This window comes from Martes martes (assembly GCF_963455335.1).
Source record: "Martes martes genome assembly, contig: scaffold_152, whole genome shotgun sequence".
In the NCBI taxonomy this organism is placed as follows: Eukaryota; Metazoa; Chordata; class Mammalia; order Carnivora; family Mustelidae; genus Martes; species Martes martes.
This window is the reverse complement of record NW_027666657.1, coordinates 2,799-25,357: the sequence shown is the minus strand read 5'-3', so window position 1 is coordinate 25,357 and position 22,559 is coordinate 2,799. Positions and strand designations below refer to the sequence as shown.

Genomic DNA, 22,559 nt, shown 5'->3' with positions numbered 1-22,559 from the left:
CCCAACCACTTCACATGCGTGTGGCCTCATGTGGTCTTTAAAACCTCTCCAAGTCGTGACCATGCGTTCCTCATCTGAAATACAAGCTTACTAATACCAGTAATATTCCCCTCAAGAGGATGAAATGAAAATATTTGTGCAGAGGGTACAAAAGTTATAATCACAGACTCCAGTGTGCAAAGGTGTAACTTGCTTTATTTGTCTATAGCTTATACTAACTCAGCCCATGGCTTCGTATTTCCGCTAAGAGCCGAAAACTTTAACTTGGAGGTTCTAGCTTGCTCAAACCACTTCCACTTCCTCTCGTAAGGAAATGCAGCCCGAATCGGGACGCTCTCCTCCTCTGTTGTTGGCTCTTGCCCTGGAGAGGATCTGGGTTCTTCAAGGGTTCTTTACCTTGACTTCCTCAGGTCTCCTCAAGGCGCAGCTTCTCTGGGCACAGGCCTCCCCTGGCCGTGGTGCCTCCGTGACCACCGGCTGCATGGTCCTTGGGCTCAGCCTTCTTGTCTCTACCCCAGGCCTCCTCACCGTTTCTTTACTTGGAGCTCCCGAGAGCTGCACTGCTCAGGTGTACCCCGCCCTATGGGCATACCCACGAGTGTACTTTAATCACCCGTCTAGACCCCCGGCTCAGTCCTTGTTAATCTGTGCCTCAGCCGCCATATTGGACGTGGGCCTTACCTAGAGTTTTGATCCCCACTGATCCCACCTCCCACTGATTCAGCCTCTGTCTTCTCTTACAGGGTGGGTGGAGAAGGGGGACTTGTTCTCGTTTTCCCCTGCTTCCTTCCATATCTGTGATTTATAGTAAAACCCTGTGCTCTGTGTCCTGCGGGGACCAAATCACGGGTCCCACAATCCTTTTCTTTTGCAAGAACAACAACAAAAGTCTGGTCCTTGCCAAGGAAAGTCTTGTTTTCTGCCTCAGACTCACAGAGACCCTTTCAGCTCTTTGGTGAACCTCTTGCTTCTTCAGAGGACCTGCCTTCCCCTGAGGGCAGGACAAAGGGACCCACTCTCCCTGCTCCCCAGTGGCTGAGGCAGGCAAAAACTATAAGGAAGCCTCAGGATGGGGGTAGGGGGCACCTCATTTGTATCTCAGAACATCGTCCCTTTCTCATCCCTCAATAAAGTGCTTGCTTGGTAAATGCCCGGCCTGCTCAGGGCCTGACTAGAGCTTGGTGACTACAGGTGAGGAGGAGGAGGAAGCTGCTTGTCTGCACCCACCTTTCCCTCGGGGCGCCCGAGATGCTGCCACCGCAGACCCACTCCTTAGGGTGAAACATTGTGCCCTCATCTCAGAGTGTAGACACCAAGGGGACAATGTGTATACCCGTAGCTCCCAGAGAGTGAGTTATGTGTTCTGGGCCTGGAGAGCACTCAGGGGGAAGGAAGAGGAGGTCTGCTAGCCCCCTGATCCTCCCGGATTCCTAAGGAGCAAAGAGGCATTTCAAGCTGCCCCTGGCCCCTTCTCAGTGCTGAGCCCAAAGTGGGTTGTGGCCAGCACCAGAGGCCATCCAGCCTGTTCAAACCTGTTATTTATTGCCTAAGGGGTCAGGGTAAGGGTGTGGGGAGGACCATGGATCACTCGGGGCTCAGGAGAAGCCCCGGCCTTGGGGAAGGGAGTGCGTGCTCCTGCTCTGCCCTCAGTGCTGTTGCTAGTAGGGGTGCTGCAGGGTGTGCTCCATGATGGTCCGGAGCGCCAGCCACGTCTCCTGGGCCGTGGGGACGATCTGGGAGGCCGGCAGCAGGAAGCCGTAGCGCCCCGTGTCCCGGAGCTCGAAGGTGAAGGCGTACTTGATGCCACTGTCGTAGGCCCAGTCCACAGTGATCCCACTGGCCACATCTGGACACAGAAGGGCAAAGAGATGCCCCCAGCAGGAAGAACAGGGTGTGGTCCGAAGGTGCAGGGGTAGTCTGAGATGCCAGTGGGCCCTGAGGGCCAAACCCCAACTCACCCCAGACAACACTGTGCTTTCTGACCCCAGCCTCAACCTGGCCCATGCCCTGCCCACCCTCCCCATTCTCTGTGCCAGCAAGAAGAGAGCTCCTGGAAGCCACCGAGCTTAAGATCTGCTCCTTCAAGGAACAGCACAGTAAGCCGGGCATTAACTAGTGCTGCAAAGAAAGACCAGCACTCACCCCTCCATTCAGATGCGGACATCAGCTCTGACCCAACCCAGTTAGGTCAACGGTGCTGCCCTGGGCCCAACCAGCCCTGCCAGTCAGCTACCAGCCCGCACCTGCCCCACCCCAGGGGAACGAGGGGCCTCCAGCAGTGGCCCACTCACAGAGCGTGGCGCTGATGCTGCCATAAATGTACTCGATCCCATGGACCTCATACAGGGCCTTCACCGCGTCCTTGGCGAGCTGGTACTGTGGGATTGCAGCCAGAGGATGAGAGTCTGGGGCTCCCCACGCCCCCACACCCTCACCAGCTGCTGAGAAACAAGAATTGAGGGGTCCCGGAAGCTGAATGAGCAGATGGCTCTCATGAGAAGGGAGCACAGACCCTTTGGCTTTGAACTCGACCACATGTGAGAACAAGCTCTCCCCCTCCTCCCTACCATGGGGTCGATGGGTCCAGACCCTGGTTTTGGAGTGAGGGCCTGAACCTCTGGGGAGGTCTTCCTGACGCCTCCCCAAAAGCCCCGAGCCGCCAATCTCACCAACTCCTCCTGGTTTGGAACGGGTTCCAAAGAGTGGCCATAAGGGTACATGAGCATCTGAGAGTAGCTGTGAATGGAGATCAGAGCCTTGACGTTCCCGTGGGTGGTGATGAAGTCCACAATGGCTGCCACCTCTGGCTCCGACTGAGGGGAGGGCCCACGGTAAGTCTCAGAGCAGGGGTTGTTATTAGAACCATTTCCTGGAAGAAAAATAAAACCGTCCACAGGGTTAAAATTCCCAGGTTTGGGAAAGGCACTTAATGCTCCCAAAATATCCGGGTATTCCTCTACGTCTCCCATCGTCCTTTGCAGTTTGGTTGAGGCCCCGTGACGACTTCGGACCAATGAGAATGTGAGCAGTAATGATGGGTCACTTGTAGTTTGAGGCTGTTAAGGGCAGGCATGGCTCCTCCACAGTCTCTTCTGTCTATGTGGTTGCAAGCAAAGAACTCTAGATGGAGGAAGCATCCTGGGTCCCTTTGTCACAGTCGGGAGAAAGCTGCCAAGGAGAGTCACCTACCCATGTCGGACTTCGTGCGTCTGAAAAATTAACTTCTACTGTGTGGAGCCCCTGAGATTCGGGTGGGTTTTTATCACTGGGGCACACCCTAGTCTAACACATCAGAGGGATGAATTCACACGAGGACTCAGCCGTGCTGCCGGCCTTGTAGAGAGCTCCCTCAGCCTGTCCTATGCATCAGCCCTGACTGGTTCCACTAGAAAAGTGGGACAGCCTTCGGCGGAAACTCTAGGTCTGCAACCCTGGCTTCCCCAATGAGCATCGACCCCTTTGAGCTGACCCTTCTCTGCCAACTCTCCCCTGCCGTGCTGAAGTCTTGGGTCAGTTGAGGGCTCAGACTTAGTATCTGTTCAAGCTTTGCCACAATCACAGCCTCGGGAGCAACATGGACTTGGGGCCGGAAAAACAGAGGCTAGATCCCTGCCTGAGGCTGGTCTGGGAGCCACCAATGTAAAGAGCCTTTGACAATTCTTCTTGGGGACCTCAGCTGGGGGAGAGGAGCTGAGTTTCTATTTTGTTCACAAATTTAATTGGTTCCCATCTCCTAGATTCTCTGCTCTCCGTCTCTTTTCTTCCTCTTACCCTCTTCTTGTGTCTCCTTCCCCTCCCCAAGGGCCATGTCATAGAGGGCTGGATTGTGGGCTGGTCAAGATTTGTGGGTTAGGAACATGTTTGGAAAGAGCCATCCCAGTTCCTCCTCTCACTCCTCCCTGAAATGATTGCACACAAACCTGAGGCCGAGGTCAGGGGTCACCCCAACTTCTGAAGCCACCTGGGGATGCCAGACCAGTCCCCTAGACCCTCAGGGCAGTGCACTGGCTGGAGGGCTGGGGGACTGGCCCAGGGACCTGTTGAGATGCTGCACTAGGCTAGCAGCAAATCAGTCCTCCCCAGGAGTGCAGGTGAGGGCAGCATGAGTGGGAGGGATGGTCTACAGATGACTCATTATGCAGCAATTAAATTAAGGCAATGATAAAACCATAAACAAAATCTTCCCGCCTGAGTCACCAACCCCAGCACACACTATTTCTGTCCACAGGCAGGCCCAGAGGCGGTTCCCTCACCGGGGAGAGCGTCCCCCCCCCTTGGTCTGCGGGGTCCCGCCTGGGGTGGGGACCCGGGTGAGAAGGGGATGTGTCTGCAGGAAGCACGGGTGAGGAGCAGCCCTTCAGGCTGGACAGTGGCCCTGTTTGTTGTGTCTGCCGGGAGCTTCTGCACCTGCTCCCCTTGATGAATGACAAACAGCAACAGATGAGCAGAGCGGGGTTGGGGGGGTGGGGGCTGAGAGCTTTGTCTGCGTTCGCAGCCCACGCACAGAAAGCGGTTCCCCTGCCAACAACCAGGTGGCTTTGCCCAAATATGGAGAAACACTTCAGGCCATTAGTTCTGGTTTGAGCTAAGCAGCATAAACTAATCTTCCCTGGACCAAATGGGAATTAGCTGCCTGCCTCTTTCTGACGTTCACAGTCCAAGTCCTCTGAGCCCGCCTGTGTCACAAGTACCTGCTAATGGAGTCATTAGCTATTTATTTTTCCTTCTCTGAAAATGTAATCTGTAGCAAGGGGACATCTCTGGAAGGACATGGTAAATTATTAAAAGCAGTAATCTTTGGCAGTGGAATTATGGGAGCTTTTTGTCCCCTCTGGGCTTTCTTTTCTCCCCCATACATTTTTTTATATTGTGTATATACGGACTGCCCCCCCTTCCTGCCCCCTGTGGAGAAACACACAAATGTTATTTTCTTTAAGAGATCATTTGTCTTGCTGCTAGCCGGTTTATCCTGGGGCACACGGGCACTCGCTTCAGCTGGTTCCGAGGGGCCCACCTGGATGCCCACTCGGAGCAAGTGTCTGGTCATTTGGAGGTGAAAACACCCATTTTTACACGGTTGTGTTCCCTTACACAAGTACCTACACACACAGAGCCAGATTCTCAGACAGCCCCCACACCACGGGTTGAGAGCCTCACTCGGGATGCTTCAGATGCTGATTTTTCAATGAGAACAAACAGAAGGGAGCCAGATTTCCAAAGTGATGGGCAGATCTAGAATGTTCGATCTCATTGGTTTGGCCACCCATCTGTAGAATCTCCTTTTCAACAGCAAAGGCACTGTCTCCTTGGAGCCAAACTCCGACCCCCCTTCCCACCCCAGTATAGTGGGTGCCGCATCTGGAGCCCGAAGACTGTGCCTGTGCAACTTGTCTTGGCCAGGCCCAGCATCCCACCCATCAAATTCCTGCATTCCCAAGGTCCGCATAAGGGTCTCTAGGTTTTCTGGAGGCCTCAGTTTCCCCATCTAGTCACTACGTTCTTGGTACATCAAGGGAGATCATTGAGAAGAACAACAAGGAACTTGGGAGGAAGCTGCCCAGCTCTGCCTAGAACAGTATGACCCTGCAGACATGCACCAGCCCACGAGGCCAGGATTACAAAGCAACTGAATAAAAAATAAAAACCAGGCTCAAGTCAGAGTTGATAATAAGAAATTGACTTATTCTATTATTAAAACTATTGTTCTGGCCTCCCCAGAAGGCAAATTTCAGGTCGTAGCTCTCAGGAAATGAGTTTGAAGACCTTTTCTTTTGGTGGGCTCCCTACAAGGGCAGGCTAGAGAGATTGGGGGGTGGGCATATAAACTGAGTTTTGAGCAAGCAGCAAGACCATCTTGTACCTCTTGAAGGTACAACCTGGAGACTCTCTTGTACCTTCCCCCACTGTACTTAAGGTACAATCCCTGGAGTTAGTCCTGCATACAAGGAGCTGTTTCCCGCGTCTCCCAAGGAGCCTGCGCATACACGCACATCTATGCACGTGCAACGTCTCCCCATACTGCTCGGCCAATCCTAGGCACATCTCCGGCCATGACTCACTTGCATTAGCTAACTACACCGCCTCCAAGGTGTGCATCCACGTAACCTGACTGTGTGGGAGACGTGCCAAGGCCCCAGTACTCCTCCAGCCCAGCCCCAGGTCCAGCGGACTGCATACCTCCAAAGCCTGACTTCCAGTTCCTGTTAAGATCCACACCGATGCAGAACATTCCAGGTCTGGTGGACTTGTTCTTCCGCCACAGGCGGTTCTGAAAAAGCCCATGGCAGGTGACATTCACCCCTTTCCCAAGGGTGGGAGCCTCTGACATCCTGTCCTAGGAAGGCAGGTCTGGGGGGACAGAGAGGGGCAAAAGGAAGGAATCTCTAGGGCAGGATGCGGCTGGCACGAGCATGGGGCAGGACTGCAGATCCCCTTGTGGGGGGAGGCCAGAGGACAGGCACAGGCTGGCAGCAGTGGCCTTCCTGGGCAGCGGGGCAGGGATGGAAAGGCAAGGTCCGAAGCTGCAGCTCCCGAGTCACCCGCCTGCCTTAGTGAGTCTCCGCCATGAGCCCCTAAGGGGCCGGCCCCCAGGCAACCTCAGGTCAGCTTCCCAAAGCCTCAGCAACCTTTCCTGCATCCGCCCCAGAGCTGACTCTGACCCCAGTCCCTCTCCTTCCCAAATGCCCTCACCATGCTGTGGGTAAAGGCAAACCCATCAGGGTTGGTGACAATCTCCATGAAGATGTCCATGGCGTTCAGTATGTTTGTCAGGGTGCGGTCTTTGCCATATTCACTGACAATCTGTAAGCAAGGGCAGAGTGGGGACGGGGGAGGGATGGGAGGCGCTGCCGGCTTTCCTCTAAGGTGGCCCAGCCAGTGGCTGCGGGCAGGGGTGGCCTCAAGCCATCAGATGCATTCTTGGTGCAGAACTAAAGGCTTGGATTTTCAACAACTAGAAGGCAAAGGATGGATGTGGGTGCTGGGCTGCCGACGGGCAGACCACACGGCAGCTGTTCCAAAGGACAGGAGGGGAGAGAGCCCCTGAGTTTAAACAAACCCAGTATAAATTTTCAGCTGGTGACACCCTGAAACAGTCAGTCGTGGGTGACACCCAGCCCTGCCCCACCCCCATTCCACGCTGACCTTCTTGGCTGTCCAGATGCCAGTGGCATGCGTGATCCACTCCCGGGAGTGGATTCCAGTGTCGATCCAGATGGCCCGGCGCTGAGAACCTCCAGTGCTGAACTGGGTAAAAAGCACCAGGCCCCAAACGAGCGTGAACTGAGACAGCTGCAGGGCTGTCCCTAGGCTCCCAGGAGGAGGCCCCAGATGTCTCCACACCTCCTGGGGCAGCCCCTCTGGGCCCAAGAGGGGGGCTCTATGCGCAGGTACTTGTGTCTGAGTCCAAAGGGCACACGTGTGTGGGCCCTGATGAAGCCGTGGGGCACGTGCACGTGGGGAGCGGGGTGACCCAGCCAGAAGCACAGAACTTCCCGGACCTGAAAGTACCTTAGACTGGTGTTTCTCGACCTTTCAAGGGCACGTGAATCTCCCAGGATCTCCCTAACATGCAGATGCTCGGTTGGTAGGTGTGGGGAGGGGTCCGGGGATGGGCATTTCTGACAAGCTCCTGGGGACGCTGCTGCAGGCAGGTACCAGGACCACACTTTGAGGAGTAAGCTCTTAGACAACATTAAAGAGAGAACCCGCACAGCCCCCAGGGAAATCAAGGCAGGGACAGAGGAGGTCACGTCCCAAGGGAAAGGAGGACACCTGGCCCTTTGGAAGAGTCCCCCAGGGCAAGGTTGAGAGCAACAGTGCTTGTCTTCTCTGAGAGCTGGATGTCAGGGGCCCTGTGTGATCCACACTCCTGAATGCCCTTTAGGGCACATACTAAGAATTGTTTTTGGGCTCCGTGTTCCTACCTATCCCGCCTCATTCATGACCAAGGGCATTGCTGTTGCCAAGTTTGCTCAAACTCTGTTTCTGGTGGCCCCTGGGAAGGGCCAGGAGGTCTCCTCACAGACTCAGTCCTATCTGAGGGGTTGCCTGAGCCAGATGGCCTCATTCATTTGGAAATGAGGTCTCTATTTACCTCTCTTCCCATTTAACAGATGAGGCAACCAAGGGAATAGGGAGATAGCCGGCTCCTCCACACTCACATCCCAAGACCAGCATGACGACTGCCATCTTGCAGTTTCCTCTCTTTAGCAAGCCTCCCACCTACTTCCTGAGGACATGTCAGGTCATTGCACTGTCACCTGCCCATACCTATAAGGGTGGGTCCCTGAATACCACAACCTCAGAACTGCAGGTCACCTCCGGGCAAGAGCACACACATCTTCTCTGTCCCTACAATTCCCACCCCGCCATGACCCCACATGAGTTCAATCTTATGCCAGAGGCACTCACTGTAGAGTCTAGTGGTCAACACCGCCAGCTTTTACCTTCAGGACAAGAATGGACCGATTTTCAAAACTGTGGCCAATCTGAATTTTTGAGACAATATCTGAATACTCAGTTACAAAGTTGTCCATCCAGTTATATATCTGAAAGGAATGACAGATATCAGACGGGCTCTTGGGCAGAGAGGGGCAAACCCCAGCGTCTCCCCCATCCCACCTTCCTGAACGCTTTCCCACCTCCCTTGAGGATCTAGGAGAATGCAGATGGAGAACTCCACAAATCAAAGACACCCACTAGGCCTAAGGCAATGAGCTGCGGTCAGCCTGGACCCGAAGGCCACACACCACACGCAGAGCTAAGTGTTTGTATATGCTCACCCACTCAGCTCCCCGGCTCGGCCCCTAAGTCTCTCTCAGGCTGGGAGTGTTTCTTCCTTCCATTCTCTTGATCCACTGAGTCCATCTGACAGACCCCGCAGACCCCGCTGTACTGTTGGGGTCTTCTCGGCCCTTTTAGATTCTAAGCCCTCTGAAGGCAGGGTTATTTATCTCTGATACCAATAAACACTGACAGGCCACATTAATCCCTTCCCTTCCTCTTTCAATGTATATAATTGAATTATCAAATATATGGGAAAAATGGATCTTCTATTCCAGGCCGTGTGAAACGGGGAAAGAAATGATGATCACAAGGTGGACAATACCCTATCATCCCATCCTTTAACTGAAAATGGACCTGTTCCTTGAGTTTCTTTCTGGACTGGGCGTCTCTATGTTCTCCTTTATAAACAAGCCACAATTGGTCACGCCTGCCCTAGCTGGCTGTCACTGGGATCAGGAATTTTCTCCAACTGAGGCAAAACTCTGTTCTACTCTACAAAATGGCTCTCCAACATGCCTGGTCTTCTGCCCCTTTACACCCTAGTACCCACAGCTGGGGCCCCTTGACACCAGAAATGCTTGTGGGGAGGTCGAGACCCCCCTGAATCCTCAGCCACAGTGTTGGCTACCGAAACGGTCCCCTCCTTCCCCCAGCTCTGCACGGGCCAGTGACACATCTCTACCTCATCGTCCTGCCTCCTCGACCCATTATTCTGTCCCATAGCGGCCCTGGGTGGTACCACTGAGCCCCAGTTCTCTCTGAATCCTGGCTTCTGGACCTCTTTGAAGCTGTCTGCCTGACAGGCTTTCCCCCAGTGTCTGCGCTGCCCTCCCCAAGTGTCGGCTCACACTCTCCCACAGACGTCAGAGTCCTTCATTAGTCCCTGCCCGAGTCTGGAGACCTGGAGAGCCCAAAGGGCAACAGAGCCCCGAGTCGGCTAGGCAGACCCACCTCCTCCAGGGTGTGGTAGGAGGAGTAGCTGAAGCTGCTCGTGCTACGCTCCAACCTGCGGGACTTGGCCATGGCTTCTCTCTCCTTATCCAGCAGCACCTAGAAGACACACACACATGCTGGAAGGGAAGGGGAGGGCGGGGCCGGGCCTGCCTTCCCGGAGGCCTGCCTCAGCTGGCTGGGCGCAAAGACAGCACTGACACAGGAGAATGAGCCACTGTGAGCGTGAGCTGCACAACGGGAGGAGATGCCAGTTGTGAGGTGACTCTGCTGGGCCACCAGTGTTCATGCTGCCATTTCCCAAGGGAGCACGGGGTGAGGAGTCCACCACCAGCTTGCTGCGGGGCCTTGGCCTTAGTTTCATCAGCATGAACTTTGGGACAGTAACACCTGCCTTGCCCATCATCACATAGATAAAATGTGATCATGGATATGAAAGTGTTTTAGAAAAGTGCTCGTCTATTGCCAACACCATTTTTGCCCTCTAGGGGCACTGCTGAGTCAAGGTCCAAGCTGAACCATGTACGCTGGACCCCCAGTCTCCCCTGACCCACAGTAGCCTCTCTACCCACAGGGAATAGCCTAAATAATTGATGCCCAGGCCATTTGGAAAGTCAGCCATGGACTAAGCAGGTCCAAATAATTAGAGATTTAATGTATCAATAGTCTTTTACTCACCATCGTAACTGCCTCTTAAATACAAGCATGGGTGAACCAAAAGCAATGTCCTTGGGTATCATTGGAAGTTGGTACTCAGTCCTCATGTAGTACTTCCCACTGACCACAGGGAGGGCACATAGCTAGATTGGGTTGCCCTCCCACATCATTCTGGGACACTTTTCCCAGCATGGGACTCAGTGAGGAGGGCAGCTGCCCTTCACCCCAAGCTCTACCCTTACATTGGCAACCAAGGAGAGAGACATCCCAGGATTCTGCACTGACTTGCAGCATGGGAAGTGCCTGGGCCCCTCTGTTATGAAGGGTGAAGACCTCTCCCCAAAGTCACCCTGGTTTGAGCCCTGGGACCCAATAAGTCTCAATGATGCCTTGCTTCAGGCCAGAGCATCCTTTCAGTTAACCAGACATCCTTATCCTCATTATTTCAGCTGATCCAGTACATGACAAATGACAGGGTAAGAAGTAACTATTCGTGTTAAGGAGATAAAGCAGATTGGGGGAGTGAAAGGACACAATGGCAAAGCCAACAAAAGGCAGAGGTGAGGTAAGAACCCAGATATCCTATTCCTAGCCTTGGGTTCCCTAAAGCTGTCTAGCTATCAAAACTAAAGTCTAATAAGAATCATAAACACATATATTATTTATAACATATGTGATAGACATATATATATATGCACACACATAGATATGCATATCTACAGGAATATACAGTTGATCAACCCCCACAGAGCTGAAAATCTACACGTAACGTTGACTCCCCAGAATCTTAATTACTAATAGCCTACTGTTGACCAGAAACCTTACCAGTAATATAAACAGACAATTAATATGTATTTTGTATGTTATATGTATTATACACTTATAATAAGAAAAGCTAGAGAAAAGGAAATGTTTTAAGAAAATCATAAGGAGGGGCGCCTGGGTGGCACAGTCCATTAAGCACCCAACTCTTGATTTCAGCTCAAGGTCATGATCTCAGGGTTGTGAGACTGAACTCCTTGTTGGGCTCCATGCTCAGAATGGAGTCTGCTTAAGATTCTCCCTCTCCCCATGTCTCTGCCTCCACTTGTGCTCTCTCTCTCTCTCAAAATAAAGAAATAAAAATCTTTTAAAAATTAGAAAATCATAAGGAAGAGAAAATACATTTTCAGCATCATACTGTATTTATTTTTAAAAAATCCATGTATAGCCACACAGTTCAAATCCATGTTGTTTAAGGGTCAACTTTATACTTATCTGTGTGTGTATGTGTGTGTACATACAGAGAGAGCACATGTGTAAAATGTTAACAACGGTCAAAAAGTCCATCATACTATTCTTGCAATTAAAAGGTGTTTTAAAATAATGAAGAAAGCAATACCCCGAGTATGGGAAAACATGACACTAAAATGTCAAAAAATTACCAAAATGTTAACAATTTCTGTTAGAATAGAAAGATTATTATTTTAAGTCATTTTTAAATTTTCTCTATTTTTACATTTTGGCAACGTGCTTATACTAAAATGTGTATAATCTTTTAAATGAATAAATAATACTAAAACAAAAATAAAACCCCCTGTGACTAAAATAAAGGAGCAGCCATGGACTCTTCAGTGGGGGGGTTGGGAGAGAGGTAGGACCACCACCCCTGCTGCAGACAGAGGCCACCGCCCTGTGACCACCCCCCGCCCCTCCTCACCCCTGCTGCCCCCGGCCAGCTTGCTCACAACCCTCAAGTTCACAGATTCAAAAGTGGGACTGGGGATCAAGGGCTGGGCCTCATTTTCTTTTCTTTTTGAGCACCGACTGCGTGTTAGGCAATGGTGATTGCAACGTTTTCTGGCGCAATGGGGTGGGCTGGGGACAGTCCCACTGGGGCAAAGCTGGGATTGCTGGTGGGGTGAAGGAAGGAGGGACTTGATCCTTACTGGCACAGGCACCCCCCTGGGAAGCTCTAACAAAAGGGACTTGTCTTTTCCCAGGAAACCAACGGAAATCTCAGCAGCCCACCATGACCGATGTGTGCCCGTCGTTCTGGGCCGGGCACGACCAGCTGTGGAGAGCAGCTGCAGGGGGGCAGGCGGGCTGGCTTGGTGTACCCGGAAGCCCCGCTCAGGCCCCAGCGGAGTGAAGGGTCCGTACACCCGACGGCCTAGGAAATTGGTCAGGGGCCCGAGGCAGTGGGTGAAGATGGAGGGCGAGGAGGAGAAACTGGGAAGACAGGAGCAGAGGACCCGGCTCTTCCTACAGACCCCAGGGACACCCACAGGAACACAGCTCCCTTGAGGCCGCTCTTTGTTCCACAGAACAGCTTGGGGGCAAATGGGAAATCGGCTCCGAACTGCAAATAACTTTCCAAACACCCTCACAGGCTTGTGAATGGAGACGACACCCGCTTACAAATTGGGAATGCTCAGCCCTCACAGCTGGGCCCCAATTCCAAGAACACTAATCTCCCCTGGCCTGAAAACTACACAGATGTTTGCTCCCTTCACGAGGCCGAGGGGAGGCGAAGGGAGAACCAAGAACGCAGTCTTGCCACAGGCTCAGGGAAGCCTAATTACAGCCCTGTCAGGCTTCTCACAGAAAAAAAGAAACAGCTCAGAAGTAAGCCATTTGCCTCCCTGGAAGCCATAACCTGACAAGGAAACTAATACCTTGGTGTGAATTAATTTATGACAGGGTTAAGGAAGGATGGGAACATCGAGCAGAGAACAGCACCTCCAGGATGGAGGAGGGCAAGAGGCTGAGGGAGGCCCCGGAAAGGTGAAGTCGATGCCTGAAGGGAACCGGCACCGGCAGCCAAACTCCAACCACAGACGCAAAATGGACGAGGCTCCGGGTAACAGCGGATGCGGAGCATCGCACCACCCACCCCCCAACCCCCCAGGCACCCCCGTTCTGTGACAACAGCAGTCACCTCTCCTCATATGCCCCTGGCCTCTTCCAGGCAGCTTCATGGTGTAGGCAACTGCAGTCCGCATCTCTATGGTGGTGGCTACAGATCAGGGGTTCTCGGGATGGACCCCCTCCGAGGTCAAGGTTGAACGGTGACCCCACTGTCCAAAAGACAAAGTTAAATCCACCCACACCAACAACAATGGCAACTGCTGAGGAAGCAGATGGCACAAGGGCAGAGAGAGGACGGGTCCTGTAGCCAGGCTGTCTCAGGTTGAATCCTGACGCCATCACTGACGGGCAGGTATCTCATCGCTCTGAGCCTCAGGTCACCAAAGCATTAATCTCTCTGTGCCTTCATAAAATGGGGGTCATGTTATCACACACTTGAGCACAGTCTTTAAGCTGTTCTCATGAGGATCAGAAGGGTTAATATATGTAAAGTGCTTGAAACGTTGCCTAGCATGCAGGTCTGAGGAGAGCCGGAGGAGGATGGCAGGGCAATAGTCACTCTTGGGGTGACTCCAGGACTCTGTGATGGAACAGTCATTAACCAGACATGAGCAGGAAATCTGGATTCCTCCAAAGAGAAGTGGTATCTGGAGGACTTGGATGACAGATGGCCGTTAACGGTCAGTCAGCAACAACCCTCCTCCCAGGACCAATGGAAGGGTCAGGCCTTCTCTCCCGGCCCCCTTGGAGCATGTGGACTCTGCCTCTCCATCAGTCCCCTGCCCACAGCTGCTCCTTTCCTCCCTTGCCTTCTCCTGCTCCTTCCTGTCCTGCCTCCTCTCCTCTAAAGAGCTGCCTCCCAACGCCACCCCAGCCACAGTCATGGCCACTTTTTAATCTCTTCTTTTCAGTGAACGAGTGTTTGTTGAGCACACACTAGGTATGAGGTATGGCAGCCAATGAAACAAAACTGCCTGCTTTCATGGAGCTTACAGTCTGGCAGGGGAGACAGAATAATTTCATAAATTATAAACAGCATAATTACATAAACTAGATAGGATGTTAGAAGGTGGTAAGTGCAGAGGAGAAAAGTGGCACAGTGGAAGAAGGGAGGGAACTGGAGAATGTAGGAGAAGGGTACAACTTAAAATAAGTTGAAAAGGGGACCTATGAATAAGGTTTTGAAAGCAATGAGGGAAGAGATCGTGCAGATATCTGCAGAAACAGCATTCCAGTCATAAGGACTAGGAAGTGCAAAGGCCCTGAGGTATGAATCTAGTCAAGGACCCTGAAGCAGGAATGGATCAGGCAAGTTCAAGGAACGTTAAGGAGGTCCAGGTATCTGGAGCAGAGTGAGCAAGGGGAGAGTAGTCAGTGATGGGGGGTAGAGGGGCATAGATCATGTGGCATATTATAACCATAACTTTGGCTTTTACTCTGAATTGGGAAGTCATTAGGGGTTTTAGACAGAGAAGTGACATAACTGAATATAACATATAATACTAATGATTTTAAAGGACCTGTTTTGAGACAGGCAACAAGGAGGCAAGGGTGGAATTGGGAAGAGAAGTAGAAAACTCTTGGAATAATCCAGGTGTGGGGCCAACGGCGTGCTGTCCCTGAGTGGCATCCTAGAATGGTAAGATACATTTTAGAGGGAGAGCTGATGGGATTTGTTGATGAAATGAAAGTGGGATGGAAGAAAGGAGTCAAGGATGACTCCAGGCTGCTTGACTGAGTGACCAGAAGGATGGCATTGCCATTTCCTGAGATGGAGAAGACTGTGGAGGAGTGGGTTGGGTGGGAGATAGTATTCACTTTGGAACAGTGAAGTCTGAGATGGCCATTAGGCAGGAGGTGGTAGCATATAGGAGTCTGGAGTTCAGGTTGGATGTAGGAGTCTGGCTGGAGCTGTAAGTATGGGAATATTCAGGGAACTGAAGGTATTCAACACCATGACCCTGGATGAAGAGATAGAGGAGAGGTCAAAGGACAGAGCTGGGAACTAGGAAAACAGTGTGCAGGGGAGCTGCCAGTCAGATGGGATAATCCAGGAGAGTGCAGTATCCTGGAAGCCCAGACAGGACATTTTCAAAACAGGAGAGAGTGGCCAGTTGTGTTGAAAGTTGAAAGAACAATGGGCACTCAAAGTTGACCCCTGAGTTGAACCTAGATGCTGTGGGTGAGGACACCATTTTGGTGACAACACAGTTTTGGTGACGTGAGGGGTGGACAGTCCACCCAAAGAGAAGGATGGAGATGGCAAGTACTGTCCATATTTCCAGGAGTTTTGCTGTATGGGGAAGCAAAGAAATGGGGTGATAGCTGGAGATGGGTGGAAAGGAAGGCTCAAGAGTGGATTTTTTTAGGGCAAAAGAAATAACTCTATATTTGTATGCTAATGAGAATGATCCGGTTGGGGGGGGGTTGGCAAAGCAATATTTACGCTAAGTTGTGTTTTGCTCTAGATGCTCAGAGAACTGGTGGTTTTTGTTTTCTCCTTTGTGCTTTCCCCTATTTTCCAAATTATCTAACATGAATATTTATTAATTTTGTAATCAGAAAAAAGCCATTAAAATCCACAGAGCTGATTGCTCAAGTGAAGCTTTTCCATGGTGACTCATCCTAGAGAAAAAAAAAAAAAAAATACACCAAACCAAAGGGCTGAAAAAAAGGGGGAGGTGAAGAAAAATTAAATGCAAATAGAGCTCACTCGGAATCAGATAATTTCTTGCCTGGCCCACTGCAATTTCCTCAGCGCCCTCCTTCCTGTCAGTCTCTCCCAGCTCCTGTCCCCAACTCAACATTGTCACTGTCAGAGGGATTTCTCTTAAATGCAAATCTGATCATGTCAGAGCCCTCCAATGGCTCCCCCACGATTTTCGATTTTCGGGATAAAATCTCAACCTCTTCACCTAGCAGAGGATGCCCTTTGTGATCTGGTTGGGCCTCATCGCCAATCGGGGGCCCCCTTCCCCTGCCGGTCCCCCCTCGCCTGCTCTTCAGCCGCACAGCACCCGCACCGCACCGTAATTACTGCCTTCTGAGAGCCCAGACTCTTGTCCTCGCTCCCATAGCAACCTGCTGCACTCCATCAGCACACTCATCCACTCCATTGTAATCACTGATTTACTCCCCTCGGCTCCCCACCCCCATGACACCAGCGCCCCTCGATACAGGACCAGAGCTCTTATCTTTGTATTTCCTGCACCTTGCACACAGTAGGTGTCTCTGTATCCGTGAGTGGAATGAATGCACCCAACTCTCCTACCTCAAGCAGCCCCCTGATCACATCTCGGAGGCAGGGGGTGGGTTGGGGGGATGGAGGGCCTCTTCCCTTCTTCAAAAATCTCCAGCGCCGTTGGCCAAAGCAAAAGCCCACACCTAGGTTTTTCCCTGTCCCTCTCAGCCTGGTGCTATCCAGCAAACACAACTGCACTTCTTTCCTTTTCTCGAATCCGTTAGTTCACCTAACATTAAGCCCCAGCCGAGCGGCAGGTGCGACAGCATGTGCTAGGGTATAAAGATAGACAAGGGGCATGATCCTGGACCTTGAGGGGCTCGGGGGTCGGGGGGCTCTGGAGACAAAGACCAACATAATAGAAGGTCTCTGTCTGGCGTAGCTCTTCCTGAGCCTGCCAACACAGTAACTGTTGCGACAGTTGAGGGCCCCTGTGCAAGGGACACTAGGCCAGACACTGCAGCTGAGAAGGTCTGGAAGATTCGGAACAAATTCAGCCTCTGAGCCAATCACTGAAACATGAGGCTGGAAGCCAGCAACCTGAGGGGTGCAAAGCCTTCCCCTCCTGTTAGCGCCTCTAAGCTTTTCTCCTCCTGGACGCCCTCCCCCTCATCACCACAAATCAAACTCAACACAGCAGCCTCCCCCACCCCCCGACCCCCCGCCCCCCTACCCCGGCTCCCTAGAAGCCAAAATGGGATCTTAAGTGTGACAATCAGAGCTTGATGCAACGCAGACAGAGCGGGTCGTTGGTGAAAATCCCGCCCGGCTGGGTGAGGGCTGGGAGTCCGGGGCGTCTCACTAAGACCCAACCCCCCACCCCCCAGGGATTCCAGGCCAGGGGAGCACAGGAGAGGTCAGGCTGAGGAGAATGAGGACGACAGCTCCAAAGGAGCCGGTGGGCAGGCTCAGAGTGCCTCTGGGGCCATTCCTGATGTGCAGAAATCAACAGAAAATTTTGAGAGACCTCTTCATATCTGCTTGCCAAATGCTGCAGGGGTTTCCAGGGCCCAGCAGAAGCAGGGAAATGCAAACTTCAAGATTCAGGCTTGGGCTAAAAATGAGAATGGAGTGCTGTTTCTTTCGATGTGGTACCCTGTCTTGTCTGTGGGAGTGTCCCCATTTTGGTTCGTGGGGAATTAGTCAGAGAAAGAGCCCAGCCCTACACGCTGGGCAGCAAACACGTGGACCTGACGAGGGATCAAGGTCTCTGAATGGACCTAAGGGACCCAGCCCCGGGCTCCCATGGGAAAGGAATGCCCCCAATGCGCTTATCCCTCGGCACCGGTGTCAAGTGTGTGCGCCAGGAGACTGTGTTCCCACACTCGGAGCCCTCAGAGAGTAGCTGCGGCACCGCGGGGCCGGGGAAGGATCTAGGTGGCTACGCTCCTACAGGTACCCAACGGCAGAGGGGGGCAGCCGGGGAGACCTAACTAGCACGTGGTGCCCACAAGATCGGCTTGAGGAAGGAGGTTCCCTCGGAGAGCCTTGAAGACAGAACAGTGGAAACAAAATGCCACGATGTCCAGAAAAGACACCGTTAGGTGTGCGGAGCGGTGGGGGTGGGGAGTTGGCATGACCCAGAGGAAGGCTCCCTCTGCCCTCCCCGAGGCCAGGTCTGCGGCTCCCCTGGGAGCGCCCTGCCTGGGAGAGGTGTCCAGGACTGAGAGCCTTGCGGTACTGGCATTGGGAGGGAGGCCACAGCGGGCCCACAGTTAGTCTCATTCACCTCCTCCTGCTTGTCTGGAGTGAAGGCACTCTCTGGTATTGGATGGCTGAGACACCACCAGGACAGGAGGGGCGGTCAGAAAAGCCAAGGGAGCCATCCAGTGCTGCCTTCTCCTCATGCCTAGGAAAGACCTGAGCTACTTCCTCCTTCCTGCCCGCCCCCCCCCACCCCCCACCGACTCTCCTCCTCAGCTGCAAGCAGCTAATTCCTCCCCAAGAGGACTCACCGGCAAGTGGCTGCCATTCCCACACTAGGAGGAACCCCCACCCCCACCCACCCTGCCCCATGGACTCTGTCCTAGATGTAAATATTCTCTGAGAAGTGTGAGATTTCATTCCTTCCACAGCCGGTTCACAAGAACGCAGATGGAACTCTAGAAACAAGATGTCCCCTGTTAGCCCCGGTTTGTTTTCCTCCGAGTCGGGCCCAAACCAGAAAGCCATGTGGAAGGTGGGCCCCTAGCCGCAGCCCTGGGGCAGGACCTCACCTGGATGTCCTTTATCATGATGCTGTAGGCAAGGCCGTGAGAGTCCAGGTAAGCTTTGATGTCTTTCAGTTCCGAGAAAGGAACTCTCATATCCACAGGGAGGCTGGGCTTGGCTGGGCTACGCCAGAAGTCCACCTTGGTGATAAAGGAAAGGAGAGGAGAGGAAAACAGACATGTTTCTCACACGTCCTTACTCACGATTCTGTAGGCACCTTAAGTAGCCAGGTGGTCGTCTTCTCTTACGCAGTTCAAAGGGCCCCAGTTCCAATAGGAAAACCCTAAGGCCTAGCAGAAAGATGGGGGCAAACAAACAAAATCCCTCAACGGAGCTTCCCTCTGTAATTCCCAGCCCCCTCCTCTCTCAGGCTCACCCACACACTGCAACTTCACCTGAACCCCAAGAGCCCGACACGGTTGCCAAGAGCGAGACAGCTCGTTGTGTGGGACATGAACACGGACAAGAACCCTGGTCAGAAGAGAAGGGCCTCACTGCCCCTAAGTCCCGGAGAGGTGGGAAGCACCCGATCTGGATTCCCACCAGTCAGTCATTCAAATGCCACGACTCTTTCCCAATTTGTAAAACAGAGAGAGCTGTTACAAAGTCCTGGGGGAGAGAGAGGTACGCAAACAAATAGGGACAAGGGCTCCGGGCCACTCCCAGAAATATCTGGTTGTTTCAAGAGGCTTCCAATATAACCCTTCTATCCTAATGGTTGAAGAAAATGTTTTCCATGGTGGAGTACTTGCAGAGGACAATGTTCTCGGAAACAAATGCTCAGCCTGACAGGGACGAACCCAAATAAAACACAGGTTTGCCAAGCTAAAGCCATTTCAGTAGGGAAACAGATGTGTCCAGGCTACACTCGGCGTGGCATCCCACCCAGGGACCTATGTGCTTCCTGTGTGGCGTCACGACATTCCAGTCCCTTGCAAGGTGGCCCCCGACGGGGTCTGCCCTACAGCCCCCCATCTAGGACAGAGGAGAAAGCCAAGAAGGACCACCCAACCTTCTGGACGAGGGTTCCCAACCTTTCCTGAAGAGAATTTGATTTTCCACAGTGTTGTGCTCTTTGGCGGAGCTGTCTGGCGGGCGGGCTTGGGGTGCGGGGAGCAGGAGAGGGGGCTGAAAGGGCAAAGCCACTCTGAGAGAGTGCAGAACATGTTCCTCAGCCCTGAGGAGTCCTCACCTTCTGGGGCTTCAGGCCGTCCAGATCCCTGAGAACTGAAAGCTGCTTCTCATTTTTAGCCAGGACTCGAAGAACCTGGTCTCTGGAAAGACAGAGGGAAGACAGAGGGAGCTGCAGTAAGGGCCTCCTGGGCTGCTTGGAGGAGGCTGCGTGAGAAGACACCAGGCCCGAGGGCCCCTGGTGGAAAGGCTGGGAGGCTAGAGGACCCAGAGCAGAAGGAAACGTAGCTCTGGGAAGCATACGAGTACTTCTGCCTGGGATAGGGGCCGCTCCAGCGGACAGAGACAGTCCCTTGGGTGGCCAGAGGACAGGCCACCTAAGGAACTACATAAAGATCCGGGGGGGCAGGGGAGACCAGCTGTGGCCCCAAGGGCTCTTCACACAAGGGCCCAGGGCTGTGGTCTGCCCAAACCTGGGCCCTTTCCGGCCTTCTCTCAAGAGCTTGAGGACACAGAAGGGGGGTCAGCCTGACACTACCTTATGGGAGGAAGCTGAGCCCCTTCCCATCCCGCTGGAGGGGCTACGAGGCGGTGCGACAGCAGCCTGCATTGTGGCCTCCAGGGTCTGCCGTCTGGGAGGGCGCCGTCTTCCTCCCTGGCTGGCTCTGATAGTGGGGAGGATGAAGCCCCTCTCTGACCCCCTCTCTGATCACCACTCTGGGGATGCCATGGGGTAGTCACCTGGCGTGAGCTTTGGGAGGCTGAGAAACAGGTCCCTAGAGGGCCTGGTGTAAGACACTAACGCTTCTCCTTATTCACAGGAGGACAATACTGCATCCCTAGGGTAGGGAGACACAGTCTTCTGGCGGTTACTAACTTCCTTAAGAACCAGAGGAAAGTTATAAAACTTCTCTGCCCCCAGGAAAAAAAAAAAAAAGTAGATATGCCAACAACTTCACCTATAACCAAGAATCAGGGGGTTCAGGAAGCCCTGAAAGCTTCCCCATGGGCCGCAGATGAACTCGTGTGGGGAGGGACAATATTCCAGCCCCTTGTCCCACCCTTGAGACAGGCACGGGAGATTACCGACCTGAATGGGAACCGAAGTCCCCACTCCCTCCACTTTGGCCAGGTCCCAGTAGGGCAGTCACCGCCCCCCCCCCCCCACACACACCTGATCCCCAAGCTCTCAACAGCTGCCACACACACACACACAAACACACACACACACACAGTGGAGCAACCACTCACCCTGTGAAATTCATTTGGCCCAAAGCCGTTGCCATAATAAAGCTGAAGCCCACGAGCGTCCACCTGTCCACAGGGGATGGGCCAGGGCCCAGGCCTCCTCCAGGGGCGCCCTGCATGCTTCTTCCCTCAGGCGAGCTTCAGGGGCCTTCCTCGCGCATGGCCCAGGCCTCAAGGCAATGCAGCACCTAAAGGCCGGGAGGCCCGGCCTGAGAACAGGCATTAGGTTCTCTCTGGGGAGACCCAGCGTGTGACTCCCACACGCAGGGCCTGGGGAGAGCTGGGGCCACCCCTCCCCACTGCTAGGCAAATCCCCTCCTGGGAAGAGGAAAGAGGGAAAGAGGAAGACAAGGCTCTTGGCTTTCTTTCCTCCCTGGAGGTTTGCCGGGCCAGCCTCTGGTGAACATCAAATCCTCCATCTCCGCGGAAAGATGAGAAGAGCTAGAGGCCCAAGGAAATCACTCCTTTCCTCCCTCCTCATTGAACTCTTTTCTTTTTGGCTCTCCTTCGCCCTCCCCATCCACTCACACTTCCCCTGGGCCACGTCCTCCTCACACATAAGGGTGTGGACGCCATGGAAAGGAGGCTGGGTTTAGAGACAGAGACCACGTGCTCACTTCCGTCTAAAAGACCGAGGGCAACTGCCCTAATCTCTCTAAATCTCAGTTTGCTCATCAGGAAAATGGGGTTAATAATACCTCCCCTCCCTACCTCACAGGGGTTTGGGGGGGTATTAGGTGAGACAGCTTGGGTGAACTGGCTTGGCCAGGCCTGCAAAATAGAATGTATCATTATTTCCGAGCATTAACGCTTAGTCACAGCTGCACCTTAGGTCAGGGCTCCAATGGCAGCAGGGAGGAGGGGGACAGAAGGGAACGGAGAGGGGAACCAAGCAAATAGGTACATAGCATGAGAAGGAATTCGGGGAAGACTCCCTTCCTTTCCTCTGTCTTCAGCCGGTCGCCGCTAGGCCGGCGCAGGTAGTGCATTTTCTGCTAGACACCAAGGTCACTGCAATCATTATGGTTCTCGACAGACAGCAGAGTCAATTTCTCGGTCCTGCCGAAGCCCCACACAGCGCCCTTTATGGTCCGGGAAGAGCGGGAATAAAGCCGAGGCCAGCACACAAAGCAGTCATATTGGAAGGGGAGAGTGAAAGATGATGCCTGAATGGTAAATGAATCTAACAGAAAATCCACAGGAGGCCGAGGAAAAGCAGAGACTAAAATCCAACAAAGTTGTTCGCAGAGGACGTCAACAAAAGGCCACTTAACTGTCACCGGCGATTCTCAGAAGCCCCCCTCCCCAACCATCCTTTCCCAGAATGACCAATTAACCAGCCATGTGTGCGGAGAGGGGAGCTCTTTCATTGACAGGATGCCCTGCTCCCACACCCCACCTGACCTACTCCATTATTTCGGGGTTCAGCTGTTCAGACATGCCAAACTCTCCTAGAACCCTGACTTCGGGAACTCTCAGACAG

At 53.1% G+C, this 22,559-nt stretch overlaps 1 protein-coding gene across 1 annotated transcript; it reads right to left on the bottom strand.

Moving 5' to 3' along the window:
• Nucleotides 1–1,658: 1,658 nt before the first annotated feature.
• On the bottom strand, nt 1,659–21,195 carry CPA5 (carboxypeptidase A5; the record flags this gene model as incomplete). The annotated part of the gene is made up of 11 exons (XM_080831406.1): nt 1,659–1,846; nt 2,292–2,376; nt 2,670–2,869; nt 6,178–6,268; nt 6,691–6,801; nt 7,144–7,245; nt 8,448–8,549; nt 9,739–9,837; nt 18,703–18,837; nt 19,890–19,971; nt 21,080–21,195. The coding sequence occupies 11 exons, from the start codon at nt 21,193–21,195 to the stop codon at nt 1,659–1,661; spliced, it is 1,311 nt and encodes a 436-aa protein (XP_080687532.1).
• Between the last annotated feature and the right edge of the window lie 1,364 nt (nt 21,196–22,559).